The sequence below is a fragment of the Anastrepha ludens genome, chromosome 3 (genome assembly GCF_028408465.1).
Source record: "Anastrepha ludens isolate Willacy chromosome 3, idAnaLude1.1, whole genome shotgun sequence".
Lineage (NCBI taxonomy): Eukaryota > Metazoa > Arthropoda > Insecta > Diptera > Tephritidae > Anastrepha > Anastrepha ludens.
This window is the reverse complement of record NC_071499.1, coordinates 21,188,324-21,203,809: the sequence shown is the minus strand read 5'-3', so window position 1 is coordinate 21,203,809 and position 15,486 is coordinate 21,188,324. Positions and strand designations below refer to the sequence as shown.

General features: G+C 37.7%; 2 protein-coding genes across 3 annotated transcripts; one reads left to right on the top strand and one right to left on the bottom strand.

Annotated features, from left to right (window-relative positions):
• Window positions 1–1,152: 1,152 nt before the first annotated feature.
• Window positions 1,153–10,402, bottom strand: LOC128857121 (3-oxoacyl-[acyl-carrier-protein] reductase FabG-like). Its single transcript, XM_054092699.1, has 2 exons — window positions 10,387–10,402; window positions 1,153–2,239 (listed from the first exon to the last, which is right to left on the bottom strand). The coding sequence occupies exon 2, from the start codon at window positions 2,204–2,206 to the stop codon at window positions 1,439–1,441; it is 768 nt and encodes a 255-aa protein (XP_053948674.1). The 5' UTR covers window positions 2,207–2,239; window positions 10,387–10,402; the 3' UTR covers window positions 1,153–1,438.
• LOC128857120 (3-oxoacyl-[acyl-carrier-protein] reductase FabG-like) lies at window positions 8,227–9,434 on the top strand. 2 transcript variants are annotated; one of them, XM_054092698.1, is made up of 2 exons: window positions 8,227–8,320; window positions 8,442–9,434. In XM_054092698.1, the coding sequence occupies exon 2, from the start codon at window positions 8,459–8,461 to the stop codon at window positions 9,224–9,226; it is 768 nt and encodes a 255-aa protein (XP_053948673.1). In that variant the 5' UTR covers window positions 8,227–8,320; window positions 8,442–8,458; the 3' UTR covers window positions 9,227–9,434. The 2 variants fall into 2 exon arrangements, with proteins under 2 accessions (XP_053948673.1, XP_053948672.1); XM_054092697.1 differs by having other exon boundaries at window positions 8,273–8,382.
• Window positions 10,403–15,486: the final 5,084 nt, after the last annotated feature.

The window sequence follows — 15,486 nt, the reverse complement described above, 5'->3', positions numbered from 1 at the left end:
ATATCACTGAGCCCTAGCGATCCTAGCTATCTCATGAAAGGGGTTGGCAATTGGTAACAATTAACAGTGAAGAAACACTAGAATTGCGAATGCAAACATATTTTCCAGGTCGTCTCTGCAACGAAGATAGCAGAACTCGTTCTATAGTTCACAATGGATACCCTCCAAACAAACAAAAATAAAAAAAAAATCGTTTTTTATGTACTGCACTGAAATAAGTGTCAAAAATTTCTACGTGAGAAAACTTCGTTAAACAATTTTTTTATTTCTTTGAAAATTTCTAATTTGCATGCCTTAATTTGTTATCGTCTCAGCATACAACTTTTACGTCAAGCGAACAGAGAAGTGGTAAATCTAAAAGGGCGATAATAACCAAAAGGAGATAATAATAGAACTTCTAGACTAAGTACTTCATACTTTTTTTAATTATAATTTCGCTGAGGAGTGGATTTTCCTGCATCACGATGCAGCCGTTCATGACGTCAAAGCAACAGAAGAGTTTTTGGCAGCGAAAAAAATACCAATTTTTGAATGCAGCCCTGACCTTAACCCAATCGAAAATGTATGGGCAATACTTTCTCAATCGGTTTTAAAAAAAGAAAGACATTTCGATAGCGCTAAAAGCCTTAGAAGTGCGATTAACATCGAATGGTCAAACATTAATCAAAATATTGTGTATGGGAACAAGTTTCCGTCCTTTCTTAGCCAAAGTTTCGAATTATTTAAACAATTAAATAATGCATGAAATTATGTGATGTATGTGGTATTGGAAGCTACAACTTTACTCCATATTTCCGGCAGCATACGGACTCCTCGGAGGAAAAATTCCAGTTCATTTGAGTTGATCCATTCATGGAGCCAGTTGGCGATGCTCTCGTAAGAAGTGAACCGGTGTCCAGTAAGGACTGACTGCATTGATCGGAACATCGGAACAAATGGTAATCCGAAGGTGCAATGTCTGATGGACGCAGCGGATGGGGCAAGATTTCCCTATTCAGCCCCTCTACTTATTTCTGGACCGATTTAGCAACGTGTGGCCTGGCGTTGTCATGCAGTAATTCAATATTATAGAAAATTAATCAAATCGATGCCTCGACAACTTCAAGAAGTTATAATCAAAGCAAAATCCAACACAATTTACTAAGCTCCAAATTATAAACTTAAACCAAGAATTCTATTATTTTATTTTAAATAATAATAACATCGGTGTTACACTTTTTTTGTTCTATAGATTTTACTTTTCTTAATAATTAAGTTAAGCTTCGTGAAATGTGTACTTATTACAGAATATTTTCAAAACATTTATCATATTTATCATTAAAAATTTATATATAAAAACATAACAAAAAAAATATATAAAAAAAACTTAATTCCTCTTATAATTGTTTCGTGTGGTGTATACCCAAAATTCTATTCTTTTTTTTTTTTGAATCCACCATTAACGCGGACACTGTACATGCCGGCCTCCATCGATGGGCAAAGTTGCTCCCGTTATAAAGCTGGCAGTGTCACTGGCAAAAAAGATAATAGCATCGACCACCTCCTTCGTAACACCTACGCGGCCTAACGGGTGGACACCTTTGCTATGTTCCAAATATTTCGCATATTCCTCTTCCGACATGCCCATACGTCTATGAATATCGGTCACTACCACACCGGGATTCACGGCATTTACACGCACATTTTTCGCTGCCAAATCTAAAGCAATACACCTGGTAAACTGATCAACTGCCGCCTTGGAGGTGCAATAGCTCGATAAACCCGGAAACGAACGCAGACCAGCGAGACTAGACACATTTACAATGTTGCCTTGAGTCTTAACGAGATGAGGTGCGGCAAATTTGGTGAGAAGAAAAACTGAACGTAAGTTGGTATTCAAAATTCTATCGAATTGCTCAACATCAATGTCCAATATATTCCCAGCTTCAACAATGCCGGCATTATTGACCAACACATCCAGTTGTCCAAATTTGTCTATAGTTGTTTTTATAATGCGCTCCGCATCTACCGTTACATCAGCAATGATGGACAATAGTTCGACTTTGTTGTTGGCTGCTTTACAGGCTGCCTCAGTGGCCTTCAAATTAGTTTCATTTCGTCCGACCAACACCACTTTGGCTCCGTGTTTGGCGAATGCTTCGGCTGTGGTAGCACCAATACCTGAACTTGCTCCCGTCACAATAACAACTTTTCCGGCCAAACTCATTTTGAACTATTCTACTTCACGGTGATGGACGAACTGAAATATTGCCAGCCAAGGCATGAATTTAAATAAATATAATATTAGCGAAGTGGCGGGTGATAAGATAATAAAGATACTATTTATAACACTGAATGTACGTGAATAAGTATAATAGTACAACAACATAATAACAGTGTGCAGATAGAAAGAACTTCTGGTATATACGTGTGACTTTACACAGCGACTTTTGATTTCAGATTTGAAAGTACTTATCGAAGCGCGCAAAACACCATTGGGGGTTTCTGGTTTAGCTCCAATCAAGGCGAATCTATTAAAGGTGGTGTTGGTAAGTCGAGTGATTTGTTTTTTTTTCTTTCGCAGTGTCCATGTGGCTGTCAGCACAGAATGAAACATGGCGAATTAGTTTTTTGTTTTTTACTTTTCCAATACTTTGCCGTGACAATTAAACGTACAAAACAGTGTTGTTGGTCTAGTGCCACCACCTTTAATGAATGCACCTTGGTCGATGATTACTTTTTGAGTTATATTGGACAGGGTGGAAAAAAACGTATTTTGAGAAAAACGCGATAAAGTTATCGTTCTACTCATCTTTCGTTCGTAGCTCATCACTTCACTGACTTTATAGGGGCTTTTTAGACTTTTTATTAAGCTTAAAACATTGAAAAGATATTCTTTAGATTATAAATGAATTTTTAAGGCAAAAAAAAATGAAAAATTTGAAGGTGCTGGAGTAGCTGCCCCCCTTAAAGTAGGTAGGTAAAGGGTTCTTCCATATACACACACCTAGAAGTTGTTTTAAAATAAAACAGTTGAAAATTTAGATTTTTAAGGTTTCAATATTTTTATTCAAAAGACGGCTCTTAACAATTATATGTGAAAAATGATGAAACGAGCCCACCACATCTTCGCCCACGCGCCAGAGCCCATAGCATATTTTTCTTCACGAAAACAGAAATATTTGGTGAGACGTCCATTTTTGTCAAGGAAAGTGAACGAACCTAGTTAAAGACCTGCTTGACTTTGGAAAAATATGAAAATTTATTTCTTTTGAATTTAATTTTCTTCTTCTTAATTGGCGCGATAACCGCTTACGCGATTTTGGCCGAGTTTAACAAAGCGCGCCAGTCGTTTCTTTCTCGTGCTGACCGGCGCCAATTGGGCACACCAAGTGAATCCCAGTCGTTCTCCACCTGATCTTTCCAACGCAGAGCAGGCTTTCCTCTTCCTCTGCTACCACCAGCTGGCACCGCATCGAATACTTTCAAAGCCGGAGCGTTTGTATCCATTCGGTCGACATGACCCAGCCAACGTAGGCGCTTGATCTTTATTTGCTGCGCTATGTCTATGTCGTCGTAAAGCTCATACAGCTCATGGTTCCATCGCCTGTGATATTCGCCGTTGCCAACGTACAAAGGTCCAAAACTCTTACGCAGAATCTTTCTCTCGAACACTCCAAGCGTCGCTTCATCGGATGTTGTCATCGTCCACGCGTCTGCGCCATACGTTAGGACGGGCATGATGAGAGTCTTGTAGAGTGTTAGTTTTGTTCGTCAGAAGAGGACTTTACGGGTCAGTTGCCTATTTAGTCCAAAGTAGCACTTGTTGGCAAGAGAGATTCTACGTTGGATTTCAAGGCTGACATTGTTATCGGTGTTAATGCTGGTTCCTAAATAAACGAAGTCCTTTACAACCTCGAAATTATAACTGTCAACAGTGACGTGGGTGCCGATATGCGCCAACTATTTGTTTGAAGACAGGAGGTACTTCGTTTTGTCCTCACTCACCACCAGACCCATTCGCTTTGCCTCTTTATCCAGTTTGGAGAAGGCAGAATTAACAGTGCGATTGTTAAGGCCGTTGATGTCTATAGCATGGAGGATAGTTCCATGTGTAGACGTTTACGCAAGTGGGGAAAGTTACTCATCGCCATTCACTTGGGAGTGGCCAGAACGATTCTTCTGCATATGGTTCAAGCAGCTCACAACGTCCGGGATTAGCCCACGTATCCTGTGGGTAGCTTCCGAACACCCGTTCGGGACTGAGCTAACGTGAGAAGGCGAAGCATTCCAGGATAGCTGGTAGTGCGCTGGGTTTAAGACCGGCCACTTAAACCCACATATTGCAGATGTACAAACATCTAATGAAAGTCTCTGCATCCGAATTACGTTTGCAATCGAGGTGTCTGACAAACTGTAAAACTTATAAACTTAAACAAATTATAAACTTTAAAACTATAAGCCTCCGGAGGGTGCGGTTTTAGGATGGGGATACACCCCTCTATCCTCTCGTTGCATCGTTTTTTAAGTGTATTGCATTATACTAAATAGTTTTCAAAAGCTCCATTTTTGTTTGCTTTCTAGCGGAACTTAGCAAAATGGAAAGTAAAAATAATAATAAAGAAAATGTGGCAAGCCTCTAATTGTCAGCAGCGCAACAGCTGTGCGAGGTAAGATTTGCAACAAATGGAACAAAGCTATTTGAACACGAAAGTGTTGTCAAAGCAAAGAATGAAATATAAATAAACAAATTTAAACTTTTTATTTATATTTCGTGATTGTGTTAAGCTTTATTTAAATGATGGCATACCGAGTAATGAAAACGCAGATCAAATTGCAAAAAATGCAGCAGATAGTCGCATTATCGTCGAAGTTGAATACTTTATCGAAAAAGCTATGAGAATAATTCGCAGTAAAATTTTCTCTGAATGGTATGATGGATTTCTGTCATCTGCAAGGAGTCGAATAAACTTTTTGCATAAAGTCACCAGCAAAGGTCAGATTCAAAAATTGTTAGTGCGTTGCTAAAGATGTTAAACTTATAAACAGAATATGGGTTGGCCATACTTACGACGGCAGTTACTTGCACATGATTCGTGCCATCGATTAAGGGCTATGTGAGTGCGGAGAGGTAAACTCTTATACACACCAAGTTTTTCATTGGGTCAGACTTAAACCAATAAGGAGTAAATATAAACTATTCGATAACTATAGGGGCTTTAAATCAGTGTTATGACATGCAAATGAGAAGTGCTCAGTAAATTTGATTTCTTTTCACAGTTGCCGTTTTGTGGATTTTCAATCCGCCATTCAAATAAAAGTGACCAAAAAAACAGCAACGTAAGGAATGACATACACAAACAAATTTAAACTATTACTTATATTTCGTGGTTATGTGTAGCTTTATGCAGATATTTTGAAAATGCTTCAATTGCATATTTCGGTATGCACAAATAATGGCTTTAAAGAAATAGAGAAAAACAACTCTTTAAGAACTGGTAGTGGTAAATTTGCAAGTAGCTGTTATTGTTTTTAAGAGCTGCCACTTAGAAGTGGGTACCTATTTATCTAAATACGCATGCCGTAACGAAAACTACTATAAATATATTCTCGGATAACCAGGCGGACATTAAAACAATGAATGCGGCTATACTAAGACCAGGAGTGCTCTAAATGATATTAGCTTCGTATTCAGGGTCATTGTTATTTGGGTTCCGGGGCACAGCGATATTAAGGGAAATTATAAAGCTGATGAGCGAGCCACGAAAAGTTCTGATCTTCAATTGCTCAGCAATATAACTAACATTGGGACACCTATGACAATGAGCAAATTAATAATCAAAAACAACATTATCCCAAAAGGCCAATAGGTCATGGAGAGATGAAGATACATGCGTAAGAGTTAGGTTACTATGGCCGTAAATAAACAAGAAAAAGACAAAGGAATTGCTTTGCCTTTCAGAGAGAATAATTCGAAGATTTGGCAGGCATTCCTTGAGACTTGGAGTTTTCTTCCATGAATATTGTAGAAGCTGTAGAGATGAAGAAGAGGAAAAAGCGGTTGAGCACTTCCTTTTCAATTTTCCGGGGTTAGCAAAAGTTGAAGAATGGACGTTGATCAACTCAGCACCTTCTCCTTAGCTGCCCTGCTCTGGCGGTGTTAAGATATAGGCATCTGGGATTTGACTTCTTTGCTACGCCAGCTGATATACATAGCTGGCATTGACATTAAAAACCTGATGAATTTCATCAGCAGCATAAAGCGGTTGACGCAAACGCAACACAGTCATCGTTCATAATCCGAACACTCTAAACCCCTCCCTCCTAATCATCCCACCACCACTTCTTCCCGCCACCTCATTTCATCCCATCGATTTTCTCTTTCACCTCACCTGCTTCACAATGGTATCACAAGGGACGGATCCGTCTATCTTCGCCCAACCGTGTTCATTCCTTGGGCAACCATTCCAACCTAACCTAACATAGAGTAGGTTTAATTTTTATATTTAAATATATATATGTATATATTTTTTTTAATTCTCGTACGGAACTGGCTGGCGTGGGGTTGCGACCAGTCCTGCGCTTCATTAGAACCACAAAATAATCCCATGAAGGAATATAAATGAGGTTCCTGTATCGCACAGTGGTGTCACAACGGATCTGTAAGGCCTAAGTAAGTTGGTCGTACACACCGACTAACACCATAACCTAACCTAACCTAACTTAGTCCTTGGCCGCGTATAAATCGGGTTCATTCCGGCAGCGTAAAACAGATTGTCGAGGGAAAATATTTTATTAGAATTGATTGAAAAATATCAATTCACAATATTTAATGTGTACCCACAACAGTTCTTTGCCGCACATCTAAGTGTTTTTCAATTTCCGAAACCGAATATTAGTTTTAGTACTAATAGAAAATTGTTCGTAAAGTCGCTATACTCGAACAATGAACTGATAGCGCGAGTTATTCGCTGTGCTAATTAATCTGCACGACAGTCTTTTTATTTTAAATTAAATTCATTCAAAATGTTATAATTATAAATTAATAAATATATGTATTTTACTTGTGATCTTAAAAACTATTATCTGGTAGCGCCAGTGATGGTAAATGTAGGGAAAATTCCCTACATGTAGGGATTTTTGTCGAAAAATGTGGGTGTAGGGAAAGGAAGGACAGATTTTTTTAAATTCTGTAAATGTAGGGAATTTCCAAGAAGGACAAAAAATTTTAAAATAGCGGGGTAAAATTAAAAAAGTTCATTTAAAATAAAAATCCGCAGTAAGATTTCATGCCAGACTTATTTTCCTCTTGGCTGCATACTTTTAAAAGCGTTAATACATTGCCTTTTTTTACTTCGTTAACGCTAGCACGATTTTTTCTTTGCGCGAAAATTGTTACTTGTCCCACGTTTTCTGGTGCTTTTCACTTTTGAAGTAAGTTTGCAATTATTTTAGTTTTAGCTTTTTTTATATTTAAAATGCATATATTTTACAGAAATGAGCTCTTCGACTGACTCTTCGGAGGAACACCAGGAAAAACAATGCAAGTATCGGAAACAAAAGTTCAATAATAAGTGGCTTGAAGACGAAATTTTAGTGGCTAGTTTGAAGCTGTGGCTAACGATCCATTCAAATGCAAATGCACTGCGTGCGACAAAGTTTTGAGCTGTGGCAAGTCTGATTTACAGAAGCACGCCGAAACAAAAATGCACCAAAAAATACTAAGGCAATTAAAAATACATCTAAAATAGAAATTTCGAAATAAGACTTAGTATGTTCTTCGCTGAGCATAATGTTGCGCTGCAAGTGGTGGACCATTTAATCCCACTCTTAAAAGAAATCGTGCCCGATTCTGAAATAATAAAAAAATCTGAGCTTGGAAGAAAGAAGTGCACCAGCATAATAAAAAATGAATTGGCAAAAGAAGAAAAATACAATTTAGTTAAAAAATTAAAAGTAAACAAATTTCCCATAATGATCGAAGAGAGCACAGACATCGCACTCAATAAGCGTATGTGTCTCATGGTGAGATTTTTCGACGAGGAAAGCGAGCGGCTTGTGGTTAAGCTGATGGATCTAATTCCAATAAGAACTGATTGCACTGCAGAAGCTCTGTACGGAATTTTTAAAAATCTTAAGCAAACAATTCAATTTTGACGTTGCATTATAGTGTAAACACAGGAGAAAAAATTGTAGGGAATTTCGTAGGGAAAATTTGTTGTAAGCGTAGGGAAAAGTAGGGAATTTTTTTGGGCTGTGTAGGGATTTTTCAAAAAACCATTTACCATCACTGGGTAGCGCCGCAATACGATCGCTGTGAAAGAGAAATACGAAGCAGAAGGTGTGTGTGCTCTAATATCATTTCATCGATTGTTGCTAATTGTTTTTATTGTACATTACACAGTAATAAGCATAGATGACGTAATAAGTATCCGTGATAATTAATCTTTAACTTTTTGCAGCACAATTCCGCTAAAGAATGACGTTTGCCGGCAAAGTAGTTATTGTCACCGGTGCCAGTTCTGGAATTGGTGCCGCCACCGCAGAGCTCTTTGCCAAACGAGACGCTAAAGTAGTGCTGGTAGGACGAGATGAGACAAATCTAAAAGCAACCGAAGCCGCATGTAAATCAGCGAACAGCAGCGCTGAATTGCTAATAATCAAAGCCGATATAACGCTGGAGGCGGAGAGCATTATCAATAGAACTATTGAAAAATTTGGCCTATTAGATGTGTTAGTAAATAATGCCGGTATTTTGGCTACTGGAAATATACTCGACATCGATGTTGACCAATTCGATACGATTTTAAATACAAACTTACGTGCTGTATTTGTGCTAACAAAACTGGCGGCACCGCATTTGGTGAAAAGCCAAGGCAATATTGTGAATGTCTCCAGCTTGGCTGGTACACGTTCGTTTGCAAACAGCTCATCCTATTGTGTGTCGAAAGCAGGCCTCGACCAATTTACGAAGTGTATAGCTTTGGATTTGGCGTCGAAAAATGTGCGCGTGAATTCCGTGAATCCCGGCTTGATTGTGACCAATATTCGTCGGCGTGGTGGGATGTCGGATGAAGAGTATGCAAAGCATGTGGAGCGCGGCAAGGAGACACATGCTTTGGGACGTGTGGGCAATCCGATGGAAGTGGCTGAAGCGATTGCTTTCCTGGCCAGTGAGACAGCCAGCTTTATTACGGGTGCAATATTGCCCATTGATGGTGGTAGGCATGCTATGTGCCCGCGTTAAGTCATATCCCCATCGGAATAGTACGACCTTAGTGTTATTACACTATGACATACAACAAAACAAATTACAAACAAATTAATTTTGTTTTATTTGAAATCATCGTAGCTTGTGAAGTCGACGAAGTGATTTAATCCATTGTCATTTATGTACATATGTATGCTTATTCAAATAAAGGTACGGTTTTGGATAAACGCGATTTAAAAAAATATGTCCTAAGCTATTTTACGTTTAAACAAATATTTGTGGAGGTAGAGTAACTTCAGGTGTTGTGATATACGTAATCCTTTTTCTGCTATTACTTCATAATTTCAAACTTTTATTAACTTATTATTGCTTAATACAGTGTATTGATGTATTGTGTAACTAATTTTGAATTTGGAGTATTCTATTTTGAGCCAACCGGCAGATTTTCCACTGAAATCAAAAATAGTCGAAAAGGGAGGTTTGTAAAATTTGGCGGATAATGTGATATAGTCTATTCGGGTAAAGTGATATATAGTATCACATTACACGCCTATACTCCTGGAAAAGTTAAGCCCCAAACAAACATGTGCAAAAGGAAGACCCATGAAATTTTTTTATAGTTTTATCTATTATTCAGAACTTCAAACAAAAACAAACATTTTATTCATATACGGCTCAAAATCACCAAGGTGCAGAATTGGCTTTGCTAGCAATTTAAAGTCTTAAATCTTGACTTATTTGAGAAAAAAAAAATTAACTCAACTAACCTGTTTTGTGTGTACATCAAACAATATCACTAATTAATAAAGCAAATTTTAAATAAAATCAATATACATGCATGGATAATCATTTCGGGAACGCGTCCTAATGTACAATCTTCAGCAACAAGTCCAAAATTTAATATAAAAATTTAAGATAAGTTTCACATTTCATTACTTAATACACCGTATTTTTTATACAAAATTTAATTTTAGAAAGGATACTAAAAGATTATTTATTTTGAACCATAAAAATGTCCAATATAATTTGTCCGATACCGCACAAGTCATTTCAGTGAACGTATCGATAATAGATCAAAAATAATTTTAAGTGAACGCAGCCATTCGGTGTCTAACGTCAGTCGAGGAAGAAAACAATAAAAAAGTGGGCTGTCAGAGTATTTATCGTCAAATAAAATAAATCTAAATGGTAAGTACCTTTCAATTCATTATTCGTAGAGCGTACATCAATAGGCCGTCAATTCGGGAACGTAATTATTACATTTAATTATTGATGAAATTCTTTTTTACGACACGAAATAAGAAAGTAAACTCACATATTTTCCTATTGGCAAACCCAGATCGCATTTAAGATGGCCGCCGTCTAATCAAAGCGCGCGCTTATTTGAAATCGTCATTTCGGGAACGTTCCCGGACATGATGACACGTTCCCGAAATGACTGTTGCGTTCTCGGAATGATGATTATTATTTCCAAGGGGGAATCACTTACAAGTTTTTAATAAATTTATTTTAAAATTTTGTTTCTTTATAATTACAGCATAATGGAAACTCCTGGTAAAGAAAAAAATAAAACAAAATCTCAAAAAAAGCTTAAAAAGGATAGTGCAGCTTATTTGCCCCAAAGAGAAAAGGCGAATGCTAGAAAAAGAAAGCTTTTGGATAAGATGACTGAAGAGCAGAAAGAAATTAAACGGGCTAAGGACAGAGAATATTATAGAAAAAAAAGGCAGAGAAAAAAGTGAAGAAAATTACTGATATGACCGAACGAGAGAAGCGAAAGCAGAGAAAGGATTGGAAAAAAGCATCAAAAAAATACAGAGAAAAGAAAAAAAAGTTTTGCAAATCAAGTGAGTAATACGCCACCACAATCAGATGACGACTTCGCCGCAGTACCTCCAGAGAAAAGACAAGTAGGTAGAAAAATCGTTCGAAAAGATAGGGCCAAAGCATACCGCAAAATAAAAAGACAGGATAAAATTATAATTGAAATGAAGCGGAAAATTACATCTTTAAAGAAAAAACTAGTAAGAAGAGATGCAGAAATAAAAACTGTTCCAAGTCCCACCAGGAAAATTGATGCTTTAATTAAAGATATTACTGTACCTCCTGAAGTACGCAAACAACTTATATTTAGCGAAGTATTGACTAAACAGTTGCAAGAAAAGGCTGACGTCTTACGAAAGAATTCAAAACAGAGAGAAGCCTTCTATAAATGTATCAGTGGAAGCATTTTGCGAAAATACAAAATGCTACATATGGCCAAAAAGATTTTACCAACTAGACCGATGAAAATTAACTATACATCAATTTTAAAGTCTGATACCAAAGTTCGCAAAATTGTTTTAAAGCAAGAAGTTCAACAAAAAGTCATTGATTTCTTCGAACAAGATGATGTAAGTCGAATGTGTCCATCTAAGAGAGACTCTGTGAAACATAATGGTATCAAAAAACAAAGACGCGTGCTTTTACACTCAGTTAAAAACCTGGTGTCAAGATTTGTAAAAGAAACTGGAATTGTGTTATCATACGCAACGCTGCTGAGAGCAAAACCATTTTGGGTCGTAGCGCCAATATCAAGGGATAGAGAAACATGCTTGTGTGTCAAGCATGCAAATTTTGAAGAAAAGTTTAATAAACTGAAATATGCAAAAGAGCTTAAACACGCGTCTATAGAAGAGTTTATTGAACAATACACTTGTGATGAAGCTTTCTAGCCTTTGTAATATGAGTGCAGTTGAACTTGAGGAAGTTTTTATACCTGCAATTGAATCTGCTGTTGACGAAGAGCCCATGATCACAGATAACGATTTCAGATTTAAAAATAGAGTAAGCATTTATAAATCTGTTTACTGGTCATCTTCCTCGGACAATGAAGGTTTAGAGACAATAACTCGTCGTCAGCAGATTAAAGTTAAACACATTGATAATGAAGCAAATACGTCTTATGGCAAAGAAAATATACATCCAAATCTCGTATCCCCCGGGACATTCTTGCTTGTTAAAGTTCCTACTGAGAAGCCAAATGTTTGCTTCAGATATGTTGCTACCTGCCAGATGATCGATGACGATGATGGAGAAATCTTAGTAACCTTTTTGAGATCTGTGCGTAACAATATTAGAAAATTTAAGCTGGAACCTAAGGATATATTGGGAGGTTGAATTAGTTTTAAAGGTGACACACAGATGGCGCTATTTATCACTTTATCGCGTTGGCAATACTGAATATATATTCATGACAAAGCCTCATCCCTAGGCTTTGTTTATCAGCATCTGTCATTTCGCTGAAGTATAAACAACGCAGTGTTTTCGTGCTCCGAGTATGTCAACTTTCGTGCCGTTGAAACGCAATTTGCGGGAAGCTTTGCTTTTCTGCTTCAATTTGAAAAAAAATACAGCCCAAGCCCGTGAATTGCTGCAGGAGGCCTACCCAGACCATACTCCGTCCATTTCAACATGTGAGTACTGGTTTCGACGATTCAAACGTGGTGATTTTCACACCGAAGACAAGGAGCGTCTTGGCCAGCCCAAAAAGTTCGAGGACGCGGAATTGGGGGAATTGGTAAACGAGGACTCGTGCCAAACCCAAGAAGAGCTTGCTGAATCATTGGGCGTTGATAAATCAACCGTTTGCAAGCGTCTAAAAGCGATGGGAATGATCCAAAAGCAAGGACATTGGGTCCCGTACGAGTTGAAGCTGCGCGACGTCGAACGGCGATTTTTTACGTGCGAATTGCTGATCGAGCGACAAAATCGGAAGGGTTTTTTGCATCGGGTGGTGACTGGCGACGAAAAATGGATCCACTACGATAACCCAAAACGCAAAAAATCATGGGGTTTGCCCGGCCACGCATCAACGTCGACGGCCAAGCAGAATATTCACGGCAAGAAAATCATGCTCTGCATTTGGTGGGATCAGGTCGGCGTCGTATATTTTGAGCTGCTCCAACCGGGCGAAACAATCACGGGGGATCGTTACCGACTGCAATTGATGCGTTTAAGCCGGGCATTGAAAGAAAAACGGCCGGAAACGGTAAAAAGGCACGACAAGGTTATTTTGCAACATGACAACGCTCGGCCGCATGTTGCTCAACCTGTCAAAAAATACCTTGGAACGCTTGGCTGGGAAGTGTTACCCCACCCGCCGTATAGTCGAGACATAGCTCCCTCCGATTATCATTTGTTCCGGCATATGAGTCTCGATTTGGCGGACCAGCGGTTCTCCTCGTACGAGGCTACCAAAATATGGGTTGAGTCATGGATAGCCAAGCAGCGGAACTTTTGTTCTGTACATATTACGTTAATTCGATTATAAGAGTTTTAAATATTTTGAAATTTCTTAAACTTTATGCGGAATAATAGCATCTTCTTTAATTTTTTGACGTATTTTGCTTGTAGAAAATTTTGAATGTATTGATTTCATTATTGCTTATTCAATATAGATACATAATATACCCATGTTTTAAACAAAGCTCAAATTCTGCGCTTTGTTTGGTTTTTGCGGATTTTATGAAACTTAGGAAAACGTTCCCGAAATGATGGTTTTCTACAAGATATTTACTACTAAGCAATATTACTAAAAAAATAAAGAATTCTGTGCGCTGCCCTGTAAAGGTTTAAAAATATACAAATTAAGCAACAGTATAAACTAATAGTCATCATCATAGCTTGCAATATTTTTTGTCATAAAACCGATTTTGAAATTCGCAACCTTGGTGATTTTGAGCCATATACAGATGCATATCTTTAAATAATTTATGAAAATTCTTAAACGAAATTAACAAAAACTTCAAATAAAATACATAGATAGATAAGTAAGTTTTGAAGAGATCTTAAGCCCGAATTTTCTAAGATGACTTACAAAACTCGCATACAAAATAGCTTGCCGTTTAGGGAGGCAAACACCTTATAACAAAAAGCGCACACCGTGTCATTACTAGGTAGAGCCTCTATCCAAGGGTCTTCATCTGAACTCGGCAGCTGCAAGCTTTCTTCAGATTCTCTCGAAGAACTTTCCCTATTTGGCTTTCAACGCTTCTTACCGCTACGGGATTTAATTGGCTTAGTCTTTCGCTTCTCGACATTTCTTATGCTCTCCTCCTCGCAGCAGATCGGTTACCTCTGGAGTAGTAGGCTGTTATATTTTCGGCGGTGGTGAGATGTCCCAAGGTGTTATAAATTTGCTCATATCTACGCTACTAGTACTGGCGATCGGTTCTTCTAAGTTTGCTTGCATAGAAGGTTCTTCTTGAAATCGATCTTCTCTTTCACCGATGAAGTCAGCTTCTTGGAATATATGTTTATCAAAAGACAAATTCCAGTACACTGAAACCCATTCATTGGTATCTGAGCTGTTTGAACCTTAATATATGCTTTTGAGAACAACTCAACAACGTCGAATTGGGTTATTTTTTGACTTTGTTCTCTCATATGTCTTCTTATTTCGTCATTATAATATGTTTTAAGTGGCCCCATAAACGATTTATCGAGAGGTTGCATCTTGTGGGTACAATGCGTTGGTAAAGATATATGTACACTACCGGTCAAAAGTTTGGGTTCACTTACATTATTTTGGAATTTTACTAAATAAAGTCGGCTTATTAGTGGTTTTGTTTTTAAAACGTGCGTTCTGCTACTAGTTTGAGTTTAGGAGATTGTTATTGTTTACAAAGTGACTGTGGGAGACGCGTAGATCAAGCATTAACGGGTTATGACTTACTGCATTCTGTCAATGCGTCAAGTGCCTATTACGCGTAACATGTTACTACTGCAAAACTCGCTTCAAGAGTTATATTTCTAATTGTTGGTGTCATCTTTGTTATCAAAAAGGTAAGTAAAACAATTTTTTTGTATTCCAAAAAATAACTGTCTTACAAAAACTTACATACAAGTCGACGTTATACCAAAATTATCTTCTAATTATTAAAATTTAAATAAAACTACATATTTCTTGTTTTATTATTTAAAATCTGTCGGAAAGCAGAGCTTAGTGTAGAAACACGAGCAGTTATTGTAGCACTACATGGAGAAGGCTATTCAACGCGAAAATTTGCTTCGAAATGTAATGTCTCTCAAAATGCTGTCATGAGAACGTTACAAAGAAAGAGCGATACTGGGTGCAATCAGAGTAGTCATCGTTCTGGAAAGCCTAAAACTTCGTCAAATGGAAAGGATAAGTTCATATGTGTTGTAAGCAAAAAAAATCGTTTTCTAACAGCCCCGCGAACAACTCAATTCCTCGCGCGAGGCTCCAGTATCTGTTTCGACGGTACAGCGACGACTAAGAAACTACGGCCTAA